Raw genomic sequence first — 14514 nt, 5'->3', positions numbered from 1 at the left:
CGCTGCTACTGACATCAGTGGATATCCATGGAGATGTCCTAACATGTTGATCTGATGTAACCCTCCTCTGGGTGAGTAAACTTTTAGGAGTGCCAGTACAGAAACTGAGTTTTCATGATGAATAAAGTGTAGGTGGGTGGAGACGCAATAAGTCACTGTACTCGCATATAGTATACTATAGTATTGTTTGTAAGTTCTTTGGAAATTGGAACAGGTGATGCATGTTGTGGAGTATGTAAAGTGGTGACGCAAGAAAGAAAGAAAAAATGCCATCCTCAGTACTGTTTATCTTAATCCTGACCCTTTCTGTTGACGTTTACCATTTTCTTGGTTGTGAAAAGTTCTGAAAACAAATCATTCATGTTAATTTGCTTAAAATAACCCCCAACTTTTCCCACAGAGCTGACAGCCTGTATTCAGATTAATATATTTCAGAGCCTACAGAAAACACATGATATGAAACACTTCATCCAGTGTTTTTTGAGTCTTGTTTTGAAAAACTTGTGAGGGTTTACCCCCAGTTGGCCCTGTAAAAGGAGGTTTTTTTTGGTTATTATTATTAGTTCTACAGCCAAGATCTTTTTTTGTTAGTTGTTACATAAGCATTTGTTCCCTGTAATCAGCAACATATGCCCATATTATCTGCTGAATATTTGACTTCAACAAGAGACACAATGAGAAGGTTACAACTGAGGAGTCACTATTTTATTTGTATTAACATTATGTAATGTAATATAAGCAGCACAACGTGATATTCAGAACAAAGGTGCCTCAGAAAAGATACTCAAATACTCAAAACAAGGTTTCATTGCATTGACAAAAGCAATCATGCCCCTGTGAGTTTAGCTTATACAATGACCTACTGTATCCCAGACCACTGTGTGAAGTCCACCTGAATGGCTTGGTCAAGAAAATGTGAGCTTAAGGAAGATGCAAAGTAATACTCTCTTTTCTGCAAGCAGCATTTAATGTTCATACGAATGACATTGATGTCAGAAAGCAAGCACCCGCCTTCAGACAATGTTGAACTCACACACAGAAGCCTTTTCGGCCCGGCAGCTCTCATCAAACCACTTCCCGTTGGCTGTGGTGGAGAGGATGGCACAGTTCTGGTTGCGTCCTCCATCTGGCTGCAGAGTGATCTCTGTTTCCCAGTTCTTGAAGCGCACGCCGGAGCCTGACTGGTCCACCCACTGGCCCTCGGTCACCATGTCGTTGATGCCCAGCCAGATGTGCTCCTCTGGGCTGATGCTCTGGCGCACGTAGCTGTAGAGCTGGTCGTTCTCGTCTCCTGTCAGGGGAGTGCCCAGGCTGCCTCCTTTGGCGATGCAGTCGTCGCTGGCTGCGTGGAAGGTCTTCTTCACTGGGTCAGCCAGGAAACACTTGCCGAGGACCTTGGTGCCTCGCAGACAAACTGGGGGGGGGGGGGGATTAGGAGAATGGCAGTGTCACTGAAGTGTCATTGTTTAATTGTTTTTGACTATCACTGGAAAGCTGTTAAATTGGTGTTTGAAATATCTTTTCCCTTTTCTATTTTACACACACAGCATGTTGGTACTTTTTTTATTATTGTATGGTATTTATGATATTTACAAAATACCTGTCTGTAATGCTTGCTGCTCTTTCAGCAAAGTCAGCTCTTGAACAATGTCATTAATCTGTTTCTTCAGCTCTTCAATCGCGGCATTGTTTGCAGAGTCTGTTGAAGGGGCAAAAAATGCAAATGTTATTCTAAAGCATAATGCACTATAGTCTTTATTATGTTTTATATTTTGTACATCTTGTCAATTTTATATTTTTCTAGGTTTAAGTCACCATAGCAAATTCCTTGTATGTGTAAACCTTCTTGGCAATAAAGCTGATTCTAATTCTGATCAGTCTACTCAGTCATTAGTGATGAACTCTCACACAGTACTTCAGCATTGATATTGTATACATGTTATTTACAGATTTATTAAGTGAAGACATTGTTTTCATTTCAAATGTCAAGATTATATCAACTCCTACCTCTCTTGCCATTTCTTTTCTTTGAGGTGGTCTGCTGGAACGTGCAGTGTGCCAACAGGAGAAGGCAAAACATCAAGCGAATCCCTCTAGCATCCATCATACCTGGAAAAACACTTTAAATCCACCGTAAAGAAACTGTTGGTGGTGCAGCACCACAGAGAAGGTCCTCGCAGCTCTGAGCACTGGCCAGACACAGACTGTTGTGTTTTACACGCCCAGAGTGGTGACACAGAGTTGAATATGGAAATCTTATCTCAACACAGCACAAATGTTTTACAGATGTTTAACAGCTGTTTGTGTTGCTTTTGAAATGCTGAGGGGAGATGCGTGATAAGCAGGAGTTTCTGTTTTACAGATGTTTACAACATTCAGACAAGCATGACTCAAGTTCCACATGTTTGTAGGTTACTAATAAATCACAGGAGGGCCTTAACCTTCTGTGTGTTGTGTTGTGTTGTGTTGTGTGTACATTTATTACATAAACATCAATTCTTGTATTTGTCTGAGCCACTTCAGAGCAACAAACAGCTTTGCAAGTGACTTTTCATAGCCGCTTGCTAAATGATCTGTGTATTTATCCTGCCAAAAGGCCCTGTTGTGGTTCTGCTGAGGGTGCCAACAGGCCAGAGGTTGAATGTTTCTGGTGGGGGATCTCCTCAATGAGCTGGACGGGTTGCAGCTGCCACGTGGCAGAGACTCATGCAATGAGAGAAACACTTTTGTGAATTTAATATTTGTTTATGTTTAATTTCTTTTCTGTCCGACTGGTCTTCAGTGGAGAGTTTTGGTGAGCTCTGCCAGCGATGAAGAAGCAGACTGACACACACCTCAGAGCCAAATAACACATTAAACTCATTCAAGCAATGAAAAGCTCCATTTCCAAACACACTGTATTGTATATTTATAAAGGATAATTAGACCTTATTAGATCTGAATTTATACCTTTGCTTGCATGGAAATGTACATGATTGAAATGGGACATAACAGTGCCTCCTTCTGTAAACATATTATATAATATCATATTGTAAATGAATTTCCACAAGGCACTGGGAATACCTTGTTTGTGGGAAAGACAAATTCTCAAATTCTCATTTATACAAATCCAATTCTTGATTATATGAAGGAAGAAGGTCAGAGGGGCAATAGAAAATTTAATGATATGGATGGGTTATTGAGATTATATATTTTATTATTTTCAGAATGTCTATTTATCTATAGAATAAAGAAAGCAATGTTTTTATGCAGTTCTTACTGTATTTTGCACTTCATATTACATCATAATGTTTTGTCTCGCATGTGATTAGCATTTCTCTCACAAGGCGTTGATTGTGCATGTTTCCATGAAATTAATAAAATACATTGAGACAAAGAGGATAATAGTTTATCAATATATTTGAAATAAAATATTTACAAAATCAATGAACAGTGAAGCAGGTCCTGCAAGTAATCCAGCAATTTGACATTCATTGAAAATAAGTAATTTATAATGTACAAAAAGTTCAGGCAAAGGCAAAGGCAGCTTGTTCATATAAATGAATGCATACAGAATAACAATGCCCATTCGTGGTGGACGCTGCCCTGTGCACGGCCGGAAAGTTAACGCATGTGTCTCTGATTCAGGGTTCCAGTCAGCGTCACAAAGGTACAGGCAGTGCACGGGTCACAATTCATTTTTCACTGAAATGCATAGTTAGTTATTTAGGTAATTTCAGTTCAGACCTTGACCATCAACACAGTATATTCAATTGAATAATAATGATGATGTTTGTGGTACTGAAAGTAGAACGCACACTTTGTCTGCTGCTACATTGAAGGCTGTGATGCACACATGGTAGCTAACTTGTTTATTTATTACATATTTTCCTCTATCTACCTGTACCCTGTACCTCTCAGGTCTGTCTCTTGTGCTGCTATAATATTTACTGATTTCCTCCTGGGGATCAATAAAATATTTTTTATCTTATAGTGCTGTTTATGAAACTCTTTCTATATTTCTTTTTTACTGCAGCTTGTATGTTTTTTTCTACATTTGCTGATTGCTCAGTGGATAGTTAAGCACTTCACATAAATATAAAAGCCCTTTGCAATGTAGTCCTGCTCGTGGTCCTATTTGTAACCAACAAAGTTTCCAAATAGTGCAGCTCATATGCTGGTATATCTATATGGGGATAATTCTTAAATAAAAATATTCATATTGAAAATTCACAGGAACACAAAAGGTTTGCAAAACCACAATGTTCAACACAAAATAAATGCAACTAAATCAAGAAAAGAACACATAAAAAGACACACCTTGAGGTAAATACATGCAGGAATAAATTAAGTGTGCTTCATGTCTGCAAAAAAAAAATCCTGTGTGCCCTTTTGATCTCGTTGCCATGGTAAACTTTCTGAAGCCTCTGCAGAGTGTTAGGCACTGTCCCTCTGGTCTACGTTGGGCAAAGCACTGTAATAACAGTAGAGAATGAATATTAGCAGAGGTGCAAGTGACAATGGATGGAGCTTTTGCATGGGGGGGATCAGTGCAAATTAAAAAGTAGGAGATAAAGAAGAGGAAAAACAAAAGGAAAAACCTCAATTTTCTCACACAGGTTAGTGCTAAATATCTGTACATGATAACATGAACCTATTTGTGAAGTAGGGTGGGTAAGGATGAATACTGGCAGGCAGCTTGAGACCAAATGCAGCCTTAGCAGTGCTATATAACTAATAATCATAACAAATGTGTCTTAAATGTTAACTGCAGGGTAAATAGAGTTTTAATGCTTGTATGGCCATGAGTCACTGTCAGTGAGTCTGGACACTAAGAGAGATTAACCACGCTGCAGCCATACACCGTGTGGGAGAGGGGTAAGAGAAGTGAGGAGGGGAACATCAGGATCAGACTGCACTACAGTTCAGTGGTAGAGAGGCGGCGCGCTCATAGTGTGAGCGGCAACACAACAACAGTGCACATCACATGTGAACGTGTCACAAACCTCTCCATCCATCGCTCACACCAGAGCTAGCGAGCGAAAGGCAGCAATAAATTAGATCATGAGAAGTAGAGAAAGAAATCATGAAAGGGTGAAAACAGAACACGTGTGAAAGGAAGGGGATAACAAAGGAGGCACTGAAGGACTCTACTGGCTGTTTTATGTAAATCATAGGTACAGTATTTTACATGTTCATTTTCTAAAGCACAGGCTGATTTAAGGCTTTCTTTAAGGCAGCTGTTAGCAGATTTCAGTACAGTGTGAAAGTCAGTTTGCATATTTGAATATTTGCTTATTGTTTGTCGCCTACAAATTGATTTTCCAACAATGCAACATATAAAAGTAATACTTTATGGCAGCTAACTGTCAAATTTAAGATTTGAGTTACTAACATGAAGTGTTTTTTGAAGTAGTGCCTGCTTTTAACTGCAATACCAAAAGCAATGCAACTTGACCAAAATAGCAAAACTAGAGGCACTGACATGATGGACTGAAGTTTCAATTAATTTCCATAAGAGTCTATAATGAACCGAAACCAATGACTGAGGAAAGAAAATTTAAACAGCAACAATAGGTGATAAAATGGGCAAAAGTAATCTTAAATATAGATGATTTATAGTAAATGGGTTGTAACATGCAAAACCACTGTTGTGGTCCTTTGACTTTACGTCACCAGTCACAATTGATTAGTCAATGATCCTTTGGATTCTGTGAAACATGATTCACACTGCAGACACACTGCCAACACATCACGCCACTGACTTTGCAACAGTGTGTAAACAAAAAGGAGAAAAGCTCACCTTTGAGAATATAGTCTGTTAAGAGACTGGGCACCTTGTCACTGTCGTCTCTCATAGCTTGTAGAACTGCAAGGCAGCAGACACAGAGGAGGAATTGATCAATCACAGCCGTTAAAATTGAAGCACCGTTGCTACAGATGAAGAAACTTACTCTTAGTCAGGATCTGGAGGTCCTCAAGAGAAGGAGGGTGTCCTTTTTTCTCGTAAGGGATAACTGTGGTCAAATACTGTAAACATTGAGGGAAAAAAATTGTACATGCAGATTGAATTGTTCTTTACTTTAACTGCAGATGTAGTTAGGTTTTTTGAAAAGGAAGATAGCTAAGATACAGTTGTTGGATTGGATATTTCTGTGGGATGACGTTGCTAACAAAGTGTCAGTTTTTTAGTGCAGGAGACAAGTGATCAGAGGTCAGCAGCTGAGAGAGAAATACACAGTAACCTGTCTTTCACTGCACCCGCTCCCAAAAGTTTGCCGGAAGCTGTGCTGAATGACAGAGGAGATTCCCTCCATGCTGAAGCGCTAAGGAGGAAGGAAGTAAAGCAGAGAAACATAAGACGATGGGGTGACCAAAGATGGGAAAATAGAAAAAGATCAACAAGAAGATAAGTAAATCCACACACATAACCAGGCTGGTAATTTGTATTGAAAGGATAATGTACTCACAGATCCACCTGCCTTCTCCGTGTGGCCCTGCGACGTCCCAGCTCCGCCTTTCAGCTTCTTCTTCTTCTTCAGCAGCTCCCGGTGCTCCTTCTGTTGGTTTTGTACGTCGATGAGCGTGGAGATGAAGCTGTTCTTCACCTCTTTCTCAAAGTCCAGCTCATCCCTGAGAGCCAGCTGCTGCACCAGCTCCTCTGAGAACCCCCTGATGTTCGTCTCCGCCTCTCCAGACGTTCATTCAGCTCTGCGACAGTCAGGGTCCTCACCCCTGGACCACACACACACACACACACACACACACACAACTGTTGATGATGTTTTTTGTTCCTTCACTCATCAATTACTACACACGGACTGATCAAGGGGCACATTGTAACTTATGACACCATGCTATCATGAATCCCAAAGCTAGTGTATGGACCTTTGAGCTTAAATTAGATTAAATTTGTCACATAGGTAACATTAACTTAGACAGTCAGCTGGTGTGTGATACAAGTAAATAGCGTATTCGTTGGGGTCTGGTATAGAGTTGGTGCTCTATAGCGAGTATTTACAAAGGCTGGACGGTGTGTGTGGGATTGAGTTAAAATAAACTACAGTGCCCACGTTCATGGTAATGAAGGAACATGTCACTCAGTTCAACAGTGTGACTCACTGATGGGTTTTTATTAGTTTTTGGGACAACAATGGGAGCTCAACTGTTATCATGGCACAGAAGAATAAGTTATATCAGGGTTTGGCGACACAGACTACACTTGTTTGTGGCTATCGTTTAATTCTGCTGAACTTGTCCTGAAGCTCACACTGGTCTGAACCACACTTTTTATGGATTGTCAAAGTTGCATAAAGACTTTATGAAGAACATATCATAAGAGAATGCATCATGATTCTGATACTGTAACAGTACCAAAGTACTGTGTATGTAAGATGAACCTTCATCAATGAATCAAAGGAGAACGTATCACAATATGGATACAATTAAATCGCTACTGCAAAGAGATTGCAATATATTGGTTTCTTTGTACTAGAAGCATATCACAAGAGAAAGTATCATTATATATTACTGATTATTTGTCCCACCCCAAGTCCCGATCAGTGGACACTCACTCTTCTCGTAGCTGGGGCTGCTGACGGACCGCCGGCATCCATTGAGAGCATGGAGAGGTCCGACTGAGAGGGATTGTGCTCTGCCTCCCTGTCAGGAGAGTCCTGCATCATCTCCTCTATCTCCTCGATAACCTGCATAGAGCACCAGCACGCACATCAGAGCAGCAGAATTCATAATAACCAAGTGAACATCAGTTATTAAATCTCTGAGGGAAACACAGAGGGATTTTAGCTATGTTCTGCATGAACAGGCTTCACACAGTGTGGCTGCACCCGGGATAGACTCTACTGGAGGTTTACGTTTCTTAGGTTTATCAAAACTTACCTGCTCTGCTGTGAAAAGCGGCTCCTCTGCGAGACAGGAGACAATGATGGAGTGCATGTCCAGCTGCTCCCTCAGCTCTTCATCATCCGACAGCTCCACCGTGACATCAGTCTTCCTCTAGCCAGGAGCAGAACAGGGGGAGGGAATTTAATCAAAGCACTAAACCCTGGCACAACAAATATCTGAGATTTGTGAGATGAATGGAAAAAGAGATTTGACGAGGGAGGCAGGGAGGGAGTGAAGGGGGGCTTGGGTTAAAGGGAAAGTGGGGCAGAGTTGGTATGAAAGGGGTAGGATCACCCACGGGTTTCTCCTCCAGGTAGAACGTGGAGATGTGGAGGGAGCATGTTCGAGACTGTCTCCAGTCCACTGGCATCACGCGCCCATAGTTACTGGTCAAAGCGTTCCAGATCCTGTGGGGAAAGGAGATAAATTAAATCTTAAATCTAAAATAACCCTCAGGAATTTAGGAGAACTCTAATGATGTTGTTGTGGTTATCTCAGCTGGGGTATATACCAGGCAGACGAAGCCTTACATGCCTTATATTTGTAGTTCCACTTCCCCTCGCCCTTGGTATTAAATGACAACTTATATGCCTATGTCGCATGGAGGTGCCTTAGAAAGCAGAGGGAAAGTGGGACGGTATTTAAATGGGACGCACCTGTCATTGTACACATTAGGCTCAAACTATCATGGATTTACTGCCAGTTGTAGGCTGAGCTAGACTGCTGATGGCTGAAGGGAGGGGGTGGGATTTTTTCGGTTAGATACTTTCAAAATCTAGCTGTCTCCTGCTAGTTCTCCAACGTTGTTTTGTTTTTGATGATACATGAAGAATGAACAGGTTATTGAAATTGAATTTTTCTTGTAGATCAACAAGGCTTATCGATTAATCTGACTTTTAGCTCTAAATTATCATCTTACAGGGTAAGCCTATTTGTGCAATAACAATATCCATGACAATAATAAATATAGGACAAATATGGGTGTCCTAACAAATGAAAAAAAAGTGCCACTTTTAAATATCGGCTGTAAAAACAAAAACATGACTTGTCTGTCCACTCATATCAGCCCCTATATCGGTTTTTAAAAGCCATTTAGGGGCAGATACCGATAGTATGCAGATATTAGAGCACCTGTTCAGTTGAATGTGTAAATAACTGAGCTCACATTTCCAGAGTCTGTTATTACACTGGTAAGGCAGACCTCTGCTCTGAGTTTTGATGCCAAAGATGGTGGCAGTGTTTGTGCGTCGCTGTCACCTAAGCCCCATCAGTGTAGCCCTCTCTAACAAGACATGTTGGCTTTCTGATCTGGGAAATTAAATGTCCCACTGTAGATCCAAAAGCCTTTATGTGATTTTCAAAATGCATCCTGCAGCAGTGAGTTGAACCCTCCACACTCACATTATTAAACACAACTAGGCACGCAGACAGGCCACAACCAACAACACTCACCCGTCTTTCTCCAGCAGGGAGTCCTCGGCGATCGCGTTCACAGGAGCGATGCTATCCGTCTTGGCATTAAAATTTCGGAAGCACGCGGATAGCTTCTCGTCAAAATCGTTCACCAGGTCCTCCATGGACCTGAAAGCACCGGTTTCCCCCGGGGAGAAGCTGCTGCTGTGCAGCTCGGGGATGTCATCATTATCATCATCTGTGAGGAACTGCGGAGCTGCCGCTTCCCCTGCGGCGGCGGCTACGCGGCCTTTCTGCGGGTGCAGCCTCTGGTCTGAAACCATGCTCAAATCACCCAAAATCGGCCAGTCGTCGTCGAAATGTGCAATAGGTGCAGCCATCAGCCTAGCAGCATTGGGTTAATAATGGATGTGTTGTGGGACTGGCAGGCCTCAGCATCCTCTCTGAATGCCCGCTCACTTCCCACACAGAGCGAGACTGAGCCGGATAGTATGGCTGCACCGCACCGGGCCCACTAGTGGCTACATATTCACTAAAACAGAAGACTATGACAGCATGGTGACATCTATTTAGATACAATGGGAGTTTGAATATTGATGTACATTTTCAAAAGCATTAAAAAAAAACCATACGGCCTTATTCATTTCATCACTTGGTCCCATTAAAATGTGTTTTTTGTGAGAAAGTCGCTTGTTTTTTTTCTTGCAACAACAACAAATAATAAACAGTCACAGGCTAGCAATACAAAAGCAAAATAGGACAAGTAGGCTAACGTTAGGCTACATAGAGTAGCCTACTACACAAATCAAGAGCTTATGTTGTGTCAGAGGCAGACTGAATACAGCGACCTCTTCCGGATGAACACACCTGTAGTCGTCATTCTGCTACTGCGTTACTAATGGCAACATACTCCAAACAAACTGAAAGAAAGTCGGGAGGTCCCTGTGAACACACCTATAGTCGCAGCAGTTTGAGATATTTAGCTTAACTTGCAGTGTCTAAGCTGTCTCAGGTAAAATGAGCTCACCTTTGTCGATGCTGAAGAAAACGAGGCGCACTCCTTTGCAAACCCCTCTGAATGAGCAGTGGTAGGTGACTCATTGGGAAATCTCTTTAGGCCTACAGGTGCTAACTTCACCGTGAGGAAACATGAACACTAAACTCTCTTTGATCTGCAGGGAAAGACAGAAAGTGCCTTTCAGGAGGAATCTGTTAAAAGGTAGGTTGCTGGTCAAATCTTATACTAAGCATAAAAGGCATAACACTGACAGGTCACTAAAACAGCAGATGTCACCACTCAGTGGTGGAGGAAGTAAGCTTATTCACATCCATTAGTAGGTTACTAACAGGCACTGTAAAAATACTGCATTACAAGCAAAAGACCTGTACTGAAAAAGTATACTATGTATAAATTCAAGTAGGCTATCAAAAGTTGAAGTATATGAAGAAAAATGGATCCTGTGACTGTTATTCTGATATTATATCATAAATGATTGATTATTATTATTATATTATTTTCAACTACTGTTGTAGTTAAGTAAGTAGTTGTAGTAAACTAAAACAATACAGTATTTCCCTCTAAAATGTGGTGGAGTACAAGTATACAGTTGCATGAAAAGATAATACTCAAGTAGAGTACAAGTACCTCAACACTATACATAAATACAGTACTTGAGTAAATGGTTATCACTGTGACAGATTGTTACTATAAATACCAAAATGTTCCCTGTAACAGGTAAACCATGAAAATGTTCTCTTTTTTAACATGTTTTGTGTTTTTGTTTTCAGAAGTTCAGGCAGCGATGGCGGATGATGATGAATCCTCTGATCCAAATCTTCCCCCGACCTCTCACTCATCAGCCAGTCCTGCCTCCACTTCAAAGTCAAAAGCCCCATTAAAGAAAGGTATAAGTTAATACAAAGTTGTTTTTATATTCCAAAGGCAAGTATATGTTATTTTATATAGGCTATTGATAAACTAATTGAAATTTAAACCTTTCTTGAATCTAATCACATTGCAGGTATTGATTTTAAAACGTATCAAAAACTATATTTTTACTTGTGTAAAGGACACCTTTTACGTACTTTAACGCTCTGTTATTCAGGTGCTCCGCCGAGTGACTTTGAGCTAATGTCTGCCATGATTCAGCGGGTGACCCTGCTAGAGAAAACAGTGAAGAGCCAAGCACAAGAGATTGAGCGCAAGGTGAACAACAACACGCACCCCCTCCACAACAGGGAAACTGTGATAACATACATCAAACATGGCAACTCTCACTTTACATTTTCTTCTAAAAGGACAAAAGGATTTCAGTGTTGGAGGAAAAGCTGAGGCTTCTTAAAGAATCAGGTGACATCTACAGACCTGAGATGGACTTTCCCTACATTTATCTAGACTAAAGGGTTTGATTGTGGCAGTATCTTACCGTGTGGATTTGGGTTGTCTCACAGTGTCCAATGTATTAAACCAAACAACATTTCAGAACTTAAATATTATCTTTGAATGCCCATTACACAATTGGTGGGGTGACCTCATAGTCTCAAGCACTGAAAGTAAAGTGTTGCTCCTTTTTTCGATCAGAAAAAGTATTGAGCCATGATTTAAGTGGCAGAGACAGCCTGGAAAGAAGGTGCCAACAACTGGAGAAACAAGTGTGTGAAATGGAGGTAAGTTGATTTAATAACATTTTAGATTAATGTCTTTATATTGTGATTACACCACACTGAAAGCAGCTGCTTATCTTGCAGAGCTTTCTAAATGACTACGGTTTGATGTGGGTGGGAGACGTGGAGAGCAGTGACTCCGCGGAAGTTGAGCAGCCAGGCCTCTGGAATCCAGGTATAGTGTCCATGTACTGTCTTCTTCATAGCCTTCAAGCTTTCCCTAAAAGCATTTATGATATGAAATGATTCCTAACACGGTGGGTATCTTTCACATGCAGACGCCTCTGTTGTCAGGAACTTCCACATGAACTTTGACCTCGTGCTGCAGAGGATCAAGGAGCTGAACGTCCTCGCAGGGGACGGAGAGTGTTTCATAAAGTCCACGGCCACGGGGGCACAGCTGGCGAAAAAGGATACTATTCGACTGAGTCTCTACAGCAACGGGATTGTCATGTTTGATGGTCCTTTCCGCTCTTATCAGGAGCACAGCACCCAGGTTAGCTGACCAAAAAAATGCACAGGAAATTAGGAAATACTTTAAACTGGATTCTTTGGTGGTTCAAGTCCTCTTTTTTTGGGTTGTTGCAGGAGTGCATGCAAGATCTGATGGACGGGTATTTTCCGTCTGAGCTTCAAGAAAGATTTCCAGATGGTGTGCCTTTTGAGGTTTGATTCTGTTTGTCTGCGAGCAAATGTGCAAGCTTACATGTGCGACTGCTACTTATCATCATTTCTTTGTGCAGGTTCATGACAGGCGAGATGAGGAATTTATCTTCAGGCTACCGTGGAATACTTTTCCTGGAGAAGGACAGGCTACATGTGGAGAGAAAGGTGAATCATCAGAACAGTATACTCTCTGTCCTGTAAACAACACAATGATACTCCCGAAAGTCGCACCTGAGGTGGAAATGCTCATTCGCCATTGTCATTCACATGCATCTCTTCTGGTCACAGGCAAGAAGTTAAGCACGAATCAGTTCCTGAAGAGGTTACCAAAGGTGGTAGTAAAGGCTGGCCGTGTTATCGATATCAGGGACTCGCTGAGGGCGACCCTGCAGGTGAGCAGCAAGCCCAGACCTGTTTAGCAGATGATCAATTTTAGTGCACCATCTTGCATGTCTGTGCTGGTGCTGAACGTACACTCACTACAGCCTGCTCATTATCTAACCAAAAACTTTCATTATAGGGTTCATCTGATGCCCAGAGAAGCAACTCAGTGATCCTCATAGACACATCGGCGCTGGAAGACATGAAAGACGGGTAGGCTTGTTCAAAATGTTATCATCCATTAAGTAAGCACAATTTTGTTGCCTAAACTGACATTTCACTGACTTTCATTGATACACAAACTATAAAATGATGCACAGATCTAGAGTATTTCCATTGATCCTGAGAAAATATTGCACTCTGGGTCACTCGGTGTAGGATACAAGATGTACTGTATGTATGATGTCAAATCATTATGTAGCTTTACAACCATGTAGGAGGAAAATCAGTGTTTAGGAATTACTAGATTCAAGAACACACCAATGTACATGATGTGAAAGGCTGATTAAAAAGCTGATGTGGCTGCAGCGGCAGATTGTCAGGATTGTGGAGATTACTGTATGCACTGGTCTGAAAAATAGGGCAGGTCACCATGGACAGCCAGCTTGTGATGGGGTCTAGGATTCAGATCTGACCTCCTAAAAGGAGTCACAGACCAGTCAGAGCTCTCATTATTAGTCTACATCAAGCATGTTTGAATTGTTTGCCTTACAGGCAGCAGACACTCATCCCTGAGTGGCCCTCATCAGCTCGGGATGTTATCACAACACTCAAAGTGAAGTCAGAAGACGGGAATCATACTTACATATTGAAAATGCGCTCCTCAGAAACAATCGGGCACCTGCGGCGGCATCTGGACAAACATAGGTGAGACCACATCTTCCTGGACTGTTTCAGTGTCTTTACAACATGTGACACTGTGCTGCTTGTGTTTCACGTATTACAGAGGCGGTGGTCTACCGGGTTACGACATCATCAGCGCGCACCCACTGTGCTTCTACGACGACAACTGCAAGACGCTCCAATCTTGCGGACTCACGACTAACGCTACTCTGCTGCTGCGAAAGAGGCAACACCCTTCTTCACTGAAGTGAAATAAAGCTTTAAAGTTTATGTATGAGTTGTAAGCGTTTTTTTTTTGTTTTGTTTTTAAATCTGACCTTCTCACAGCAGACATTTAGTCCAGACTGCAGGCCAAAGTGACACAAATCAGATTTTTTTTTTTTGCTCATGTGTGACACAGATCTGATCAGTGTTAACAGCCCAGGTAACGTGGAATCTGACCTTTTCCAGTTCGGATTTGGGCCACTTTGGCCAACTTGTCCCAGTAGAAAAGCACAGGTGTTTACTAATATCATTAACGTTTGCTGTTCATGTGTCCCACTAAACCCTGACAGTGAGCAAGCATGAACAAAAGCAGGACCTTAAAACTGAAGAAGCTGAATGATATTCATCATCTAAATGACTCATTTTTTTAAATCACTTATACCTGTGCTTTTCCATCTG

The 14514-nt window shown here is 41.5% G+C and overlaps 2 protein-coding genes and 1 pseudogene across 3 annotated transcripts; 1 reads left to right on the top strand and 2 right to left on the bottom strand.

Annotated features, from left to right (window-relative positions):
• Positions 1-690: 690 nt before the first annotated feature.
• Positions 691-2200, bottom strand: clec3ba (C-type lectin domain family 3, member Ba). Its single transcript, XM_038711826.1, has 3 exons — positions 2008-2200; positions 1601-1699; positions 691-1414 (listed from the first exon to the last, which is right to left on the bottom strand). The coding sequence occupies exons 1-3, from the start codon at positions 2105-2107 to the stop codon at positions 1014-1016; spliced, it is 600 nt and encodes a 199-aa protein (XP_038567754.1). The 5' UTR covers positions 2108-2200; the 3' UTR covers positions 691-1013.
• A 1181-nt stretch (positions 2201-3381) lies between these two features.
• On the bottom strand, positions 3382-9901 carry LOC119897835 (annotated as a pseudogene).
• A 307-nt stretch (positions 9902-10208) lies between these two features.
• Positions 10209-14121, top strand: ubxn11 (UBX domain protein 11). 2 transcript variants are annotated; one of them, XM_038711824.1, is made up of 14 exons: positions 10209-10385; positions 10476-10516; positions 11086-11202; positions 11403-11503; positions 11596-11647; positions 11879-11964; positions 12046-12136; positions 12240-12457; positions 12550-12627; positions 12705-12792; positions 12916-13019; positions 13148-13221; positions 13723-13875; positions 13955-14121. In XM_038711824.1, the coding sequence occupies exons 1-14, from the start codon at positions 10315-10317 to the stop codon at positions 14100-14102; spliced, it is 1422 nt and encodes a 473-aa protein (XP_038567752.1). In that variant the 5' UTR covers positions 10209-10314; the 3' UTR covers positions 14103-14121. The 2 variants fall into 2 exon arrangements, with proteins under 2 accessions (XP_038567752.1, XP_038567751.1); XM_038711823.1 differs by having other exon boundaries at positions 12705-13019.
• Positions 14122-14514: the final 393 nt, after the last annotated feature.

Source organism: Micropterus salmoides, unplaced genomic scaffold, assembly GCF_014851395.1.
Source record: "Micropterus salmoides isolate LMB-PRFRI ecotype aquatic unplaced genomic scaffold, ASM1485139v1 Ms_hic_scaffold_11, whole genome shotgun sequence".
NCBI classification, from domain to species: Eukaryota; Metazoa; Chordata; class Actinopteri; order Centrarchiformes; family Centrarchidae; genus Micropterus; species Micropterus salmoides.
The sequence above is the reverse complement of the archived record's forward strand: the minus strand, read 5'-3'. Positions and strand labels throughout refer to the sequence as shown.

What these genes read in the sequence shown, in the direction of transcription:
- clec3ba (XM_038711826.1), bottom strand. Translation starts at nt 2,107, where the DNA reads ATGATGGATGCTAGAGGGATTCGCTTGATGTTTTGCCTTCTCCTGTTG. An exon ending in GAAAAGAAATGGCAAGAGAG is followed by an intron (nt 1,700 to 2,007) that starts GTAGGAGTTGAT and finishes CCCCTTCAACAG; the next exon opens with ACTCTGCAAACAATGCCGCG. An exon ending in GCAGCAAGCATTACAGACAG is followed by an intron (nt 1,415 to 1,600) that starts GTATTTTGTAAA and finishes CCCCCCCCCCAG; the next exon opens with TTTGTCTGCGAGGCACCAAG.
- ubxn11 (XM_038711823.1), top strand. Translation starts at nt 10,315, where the DNA reads ATGAGCTCACCTTTGTCGATGCTGAAGAAAACGAGGCGCACTCCTTTG. An exon ending in GCCAGGCCTCTGGAATCCAG is followed by an intron (nt 12,137 to 12,239) that starts GTATAGTGTCCA and finishes TTTCACATGCAG; the next exon opens with ACGCCTCTGTTGTCAGGAAC. An exon ending in CTGGAAGACATGAAAGACGG is followed by an intron (nt 13,222 to 13,722) that starts GTAGGCTTGTTC and finishes TTTGCCTTACAG; the next exon opens with GCAGCAGACACTCATCCCTG.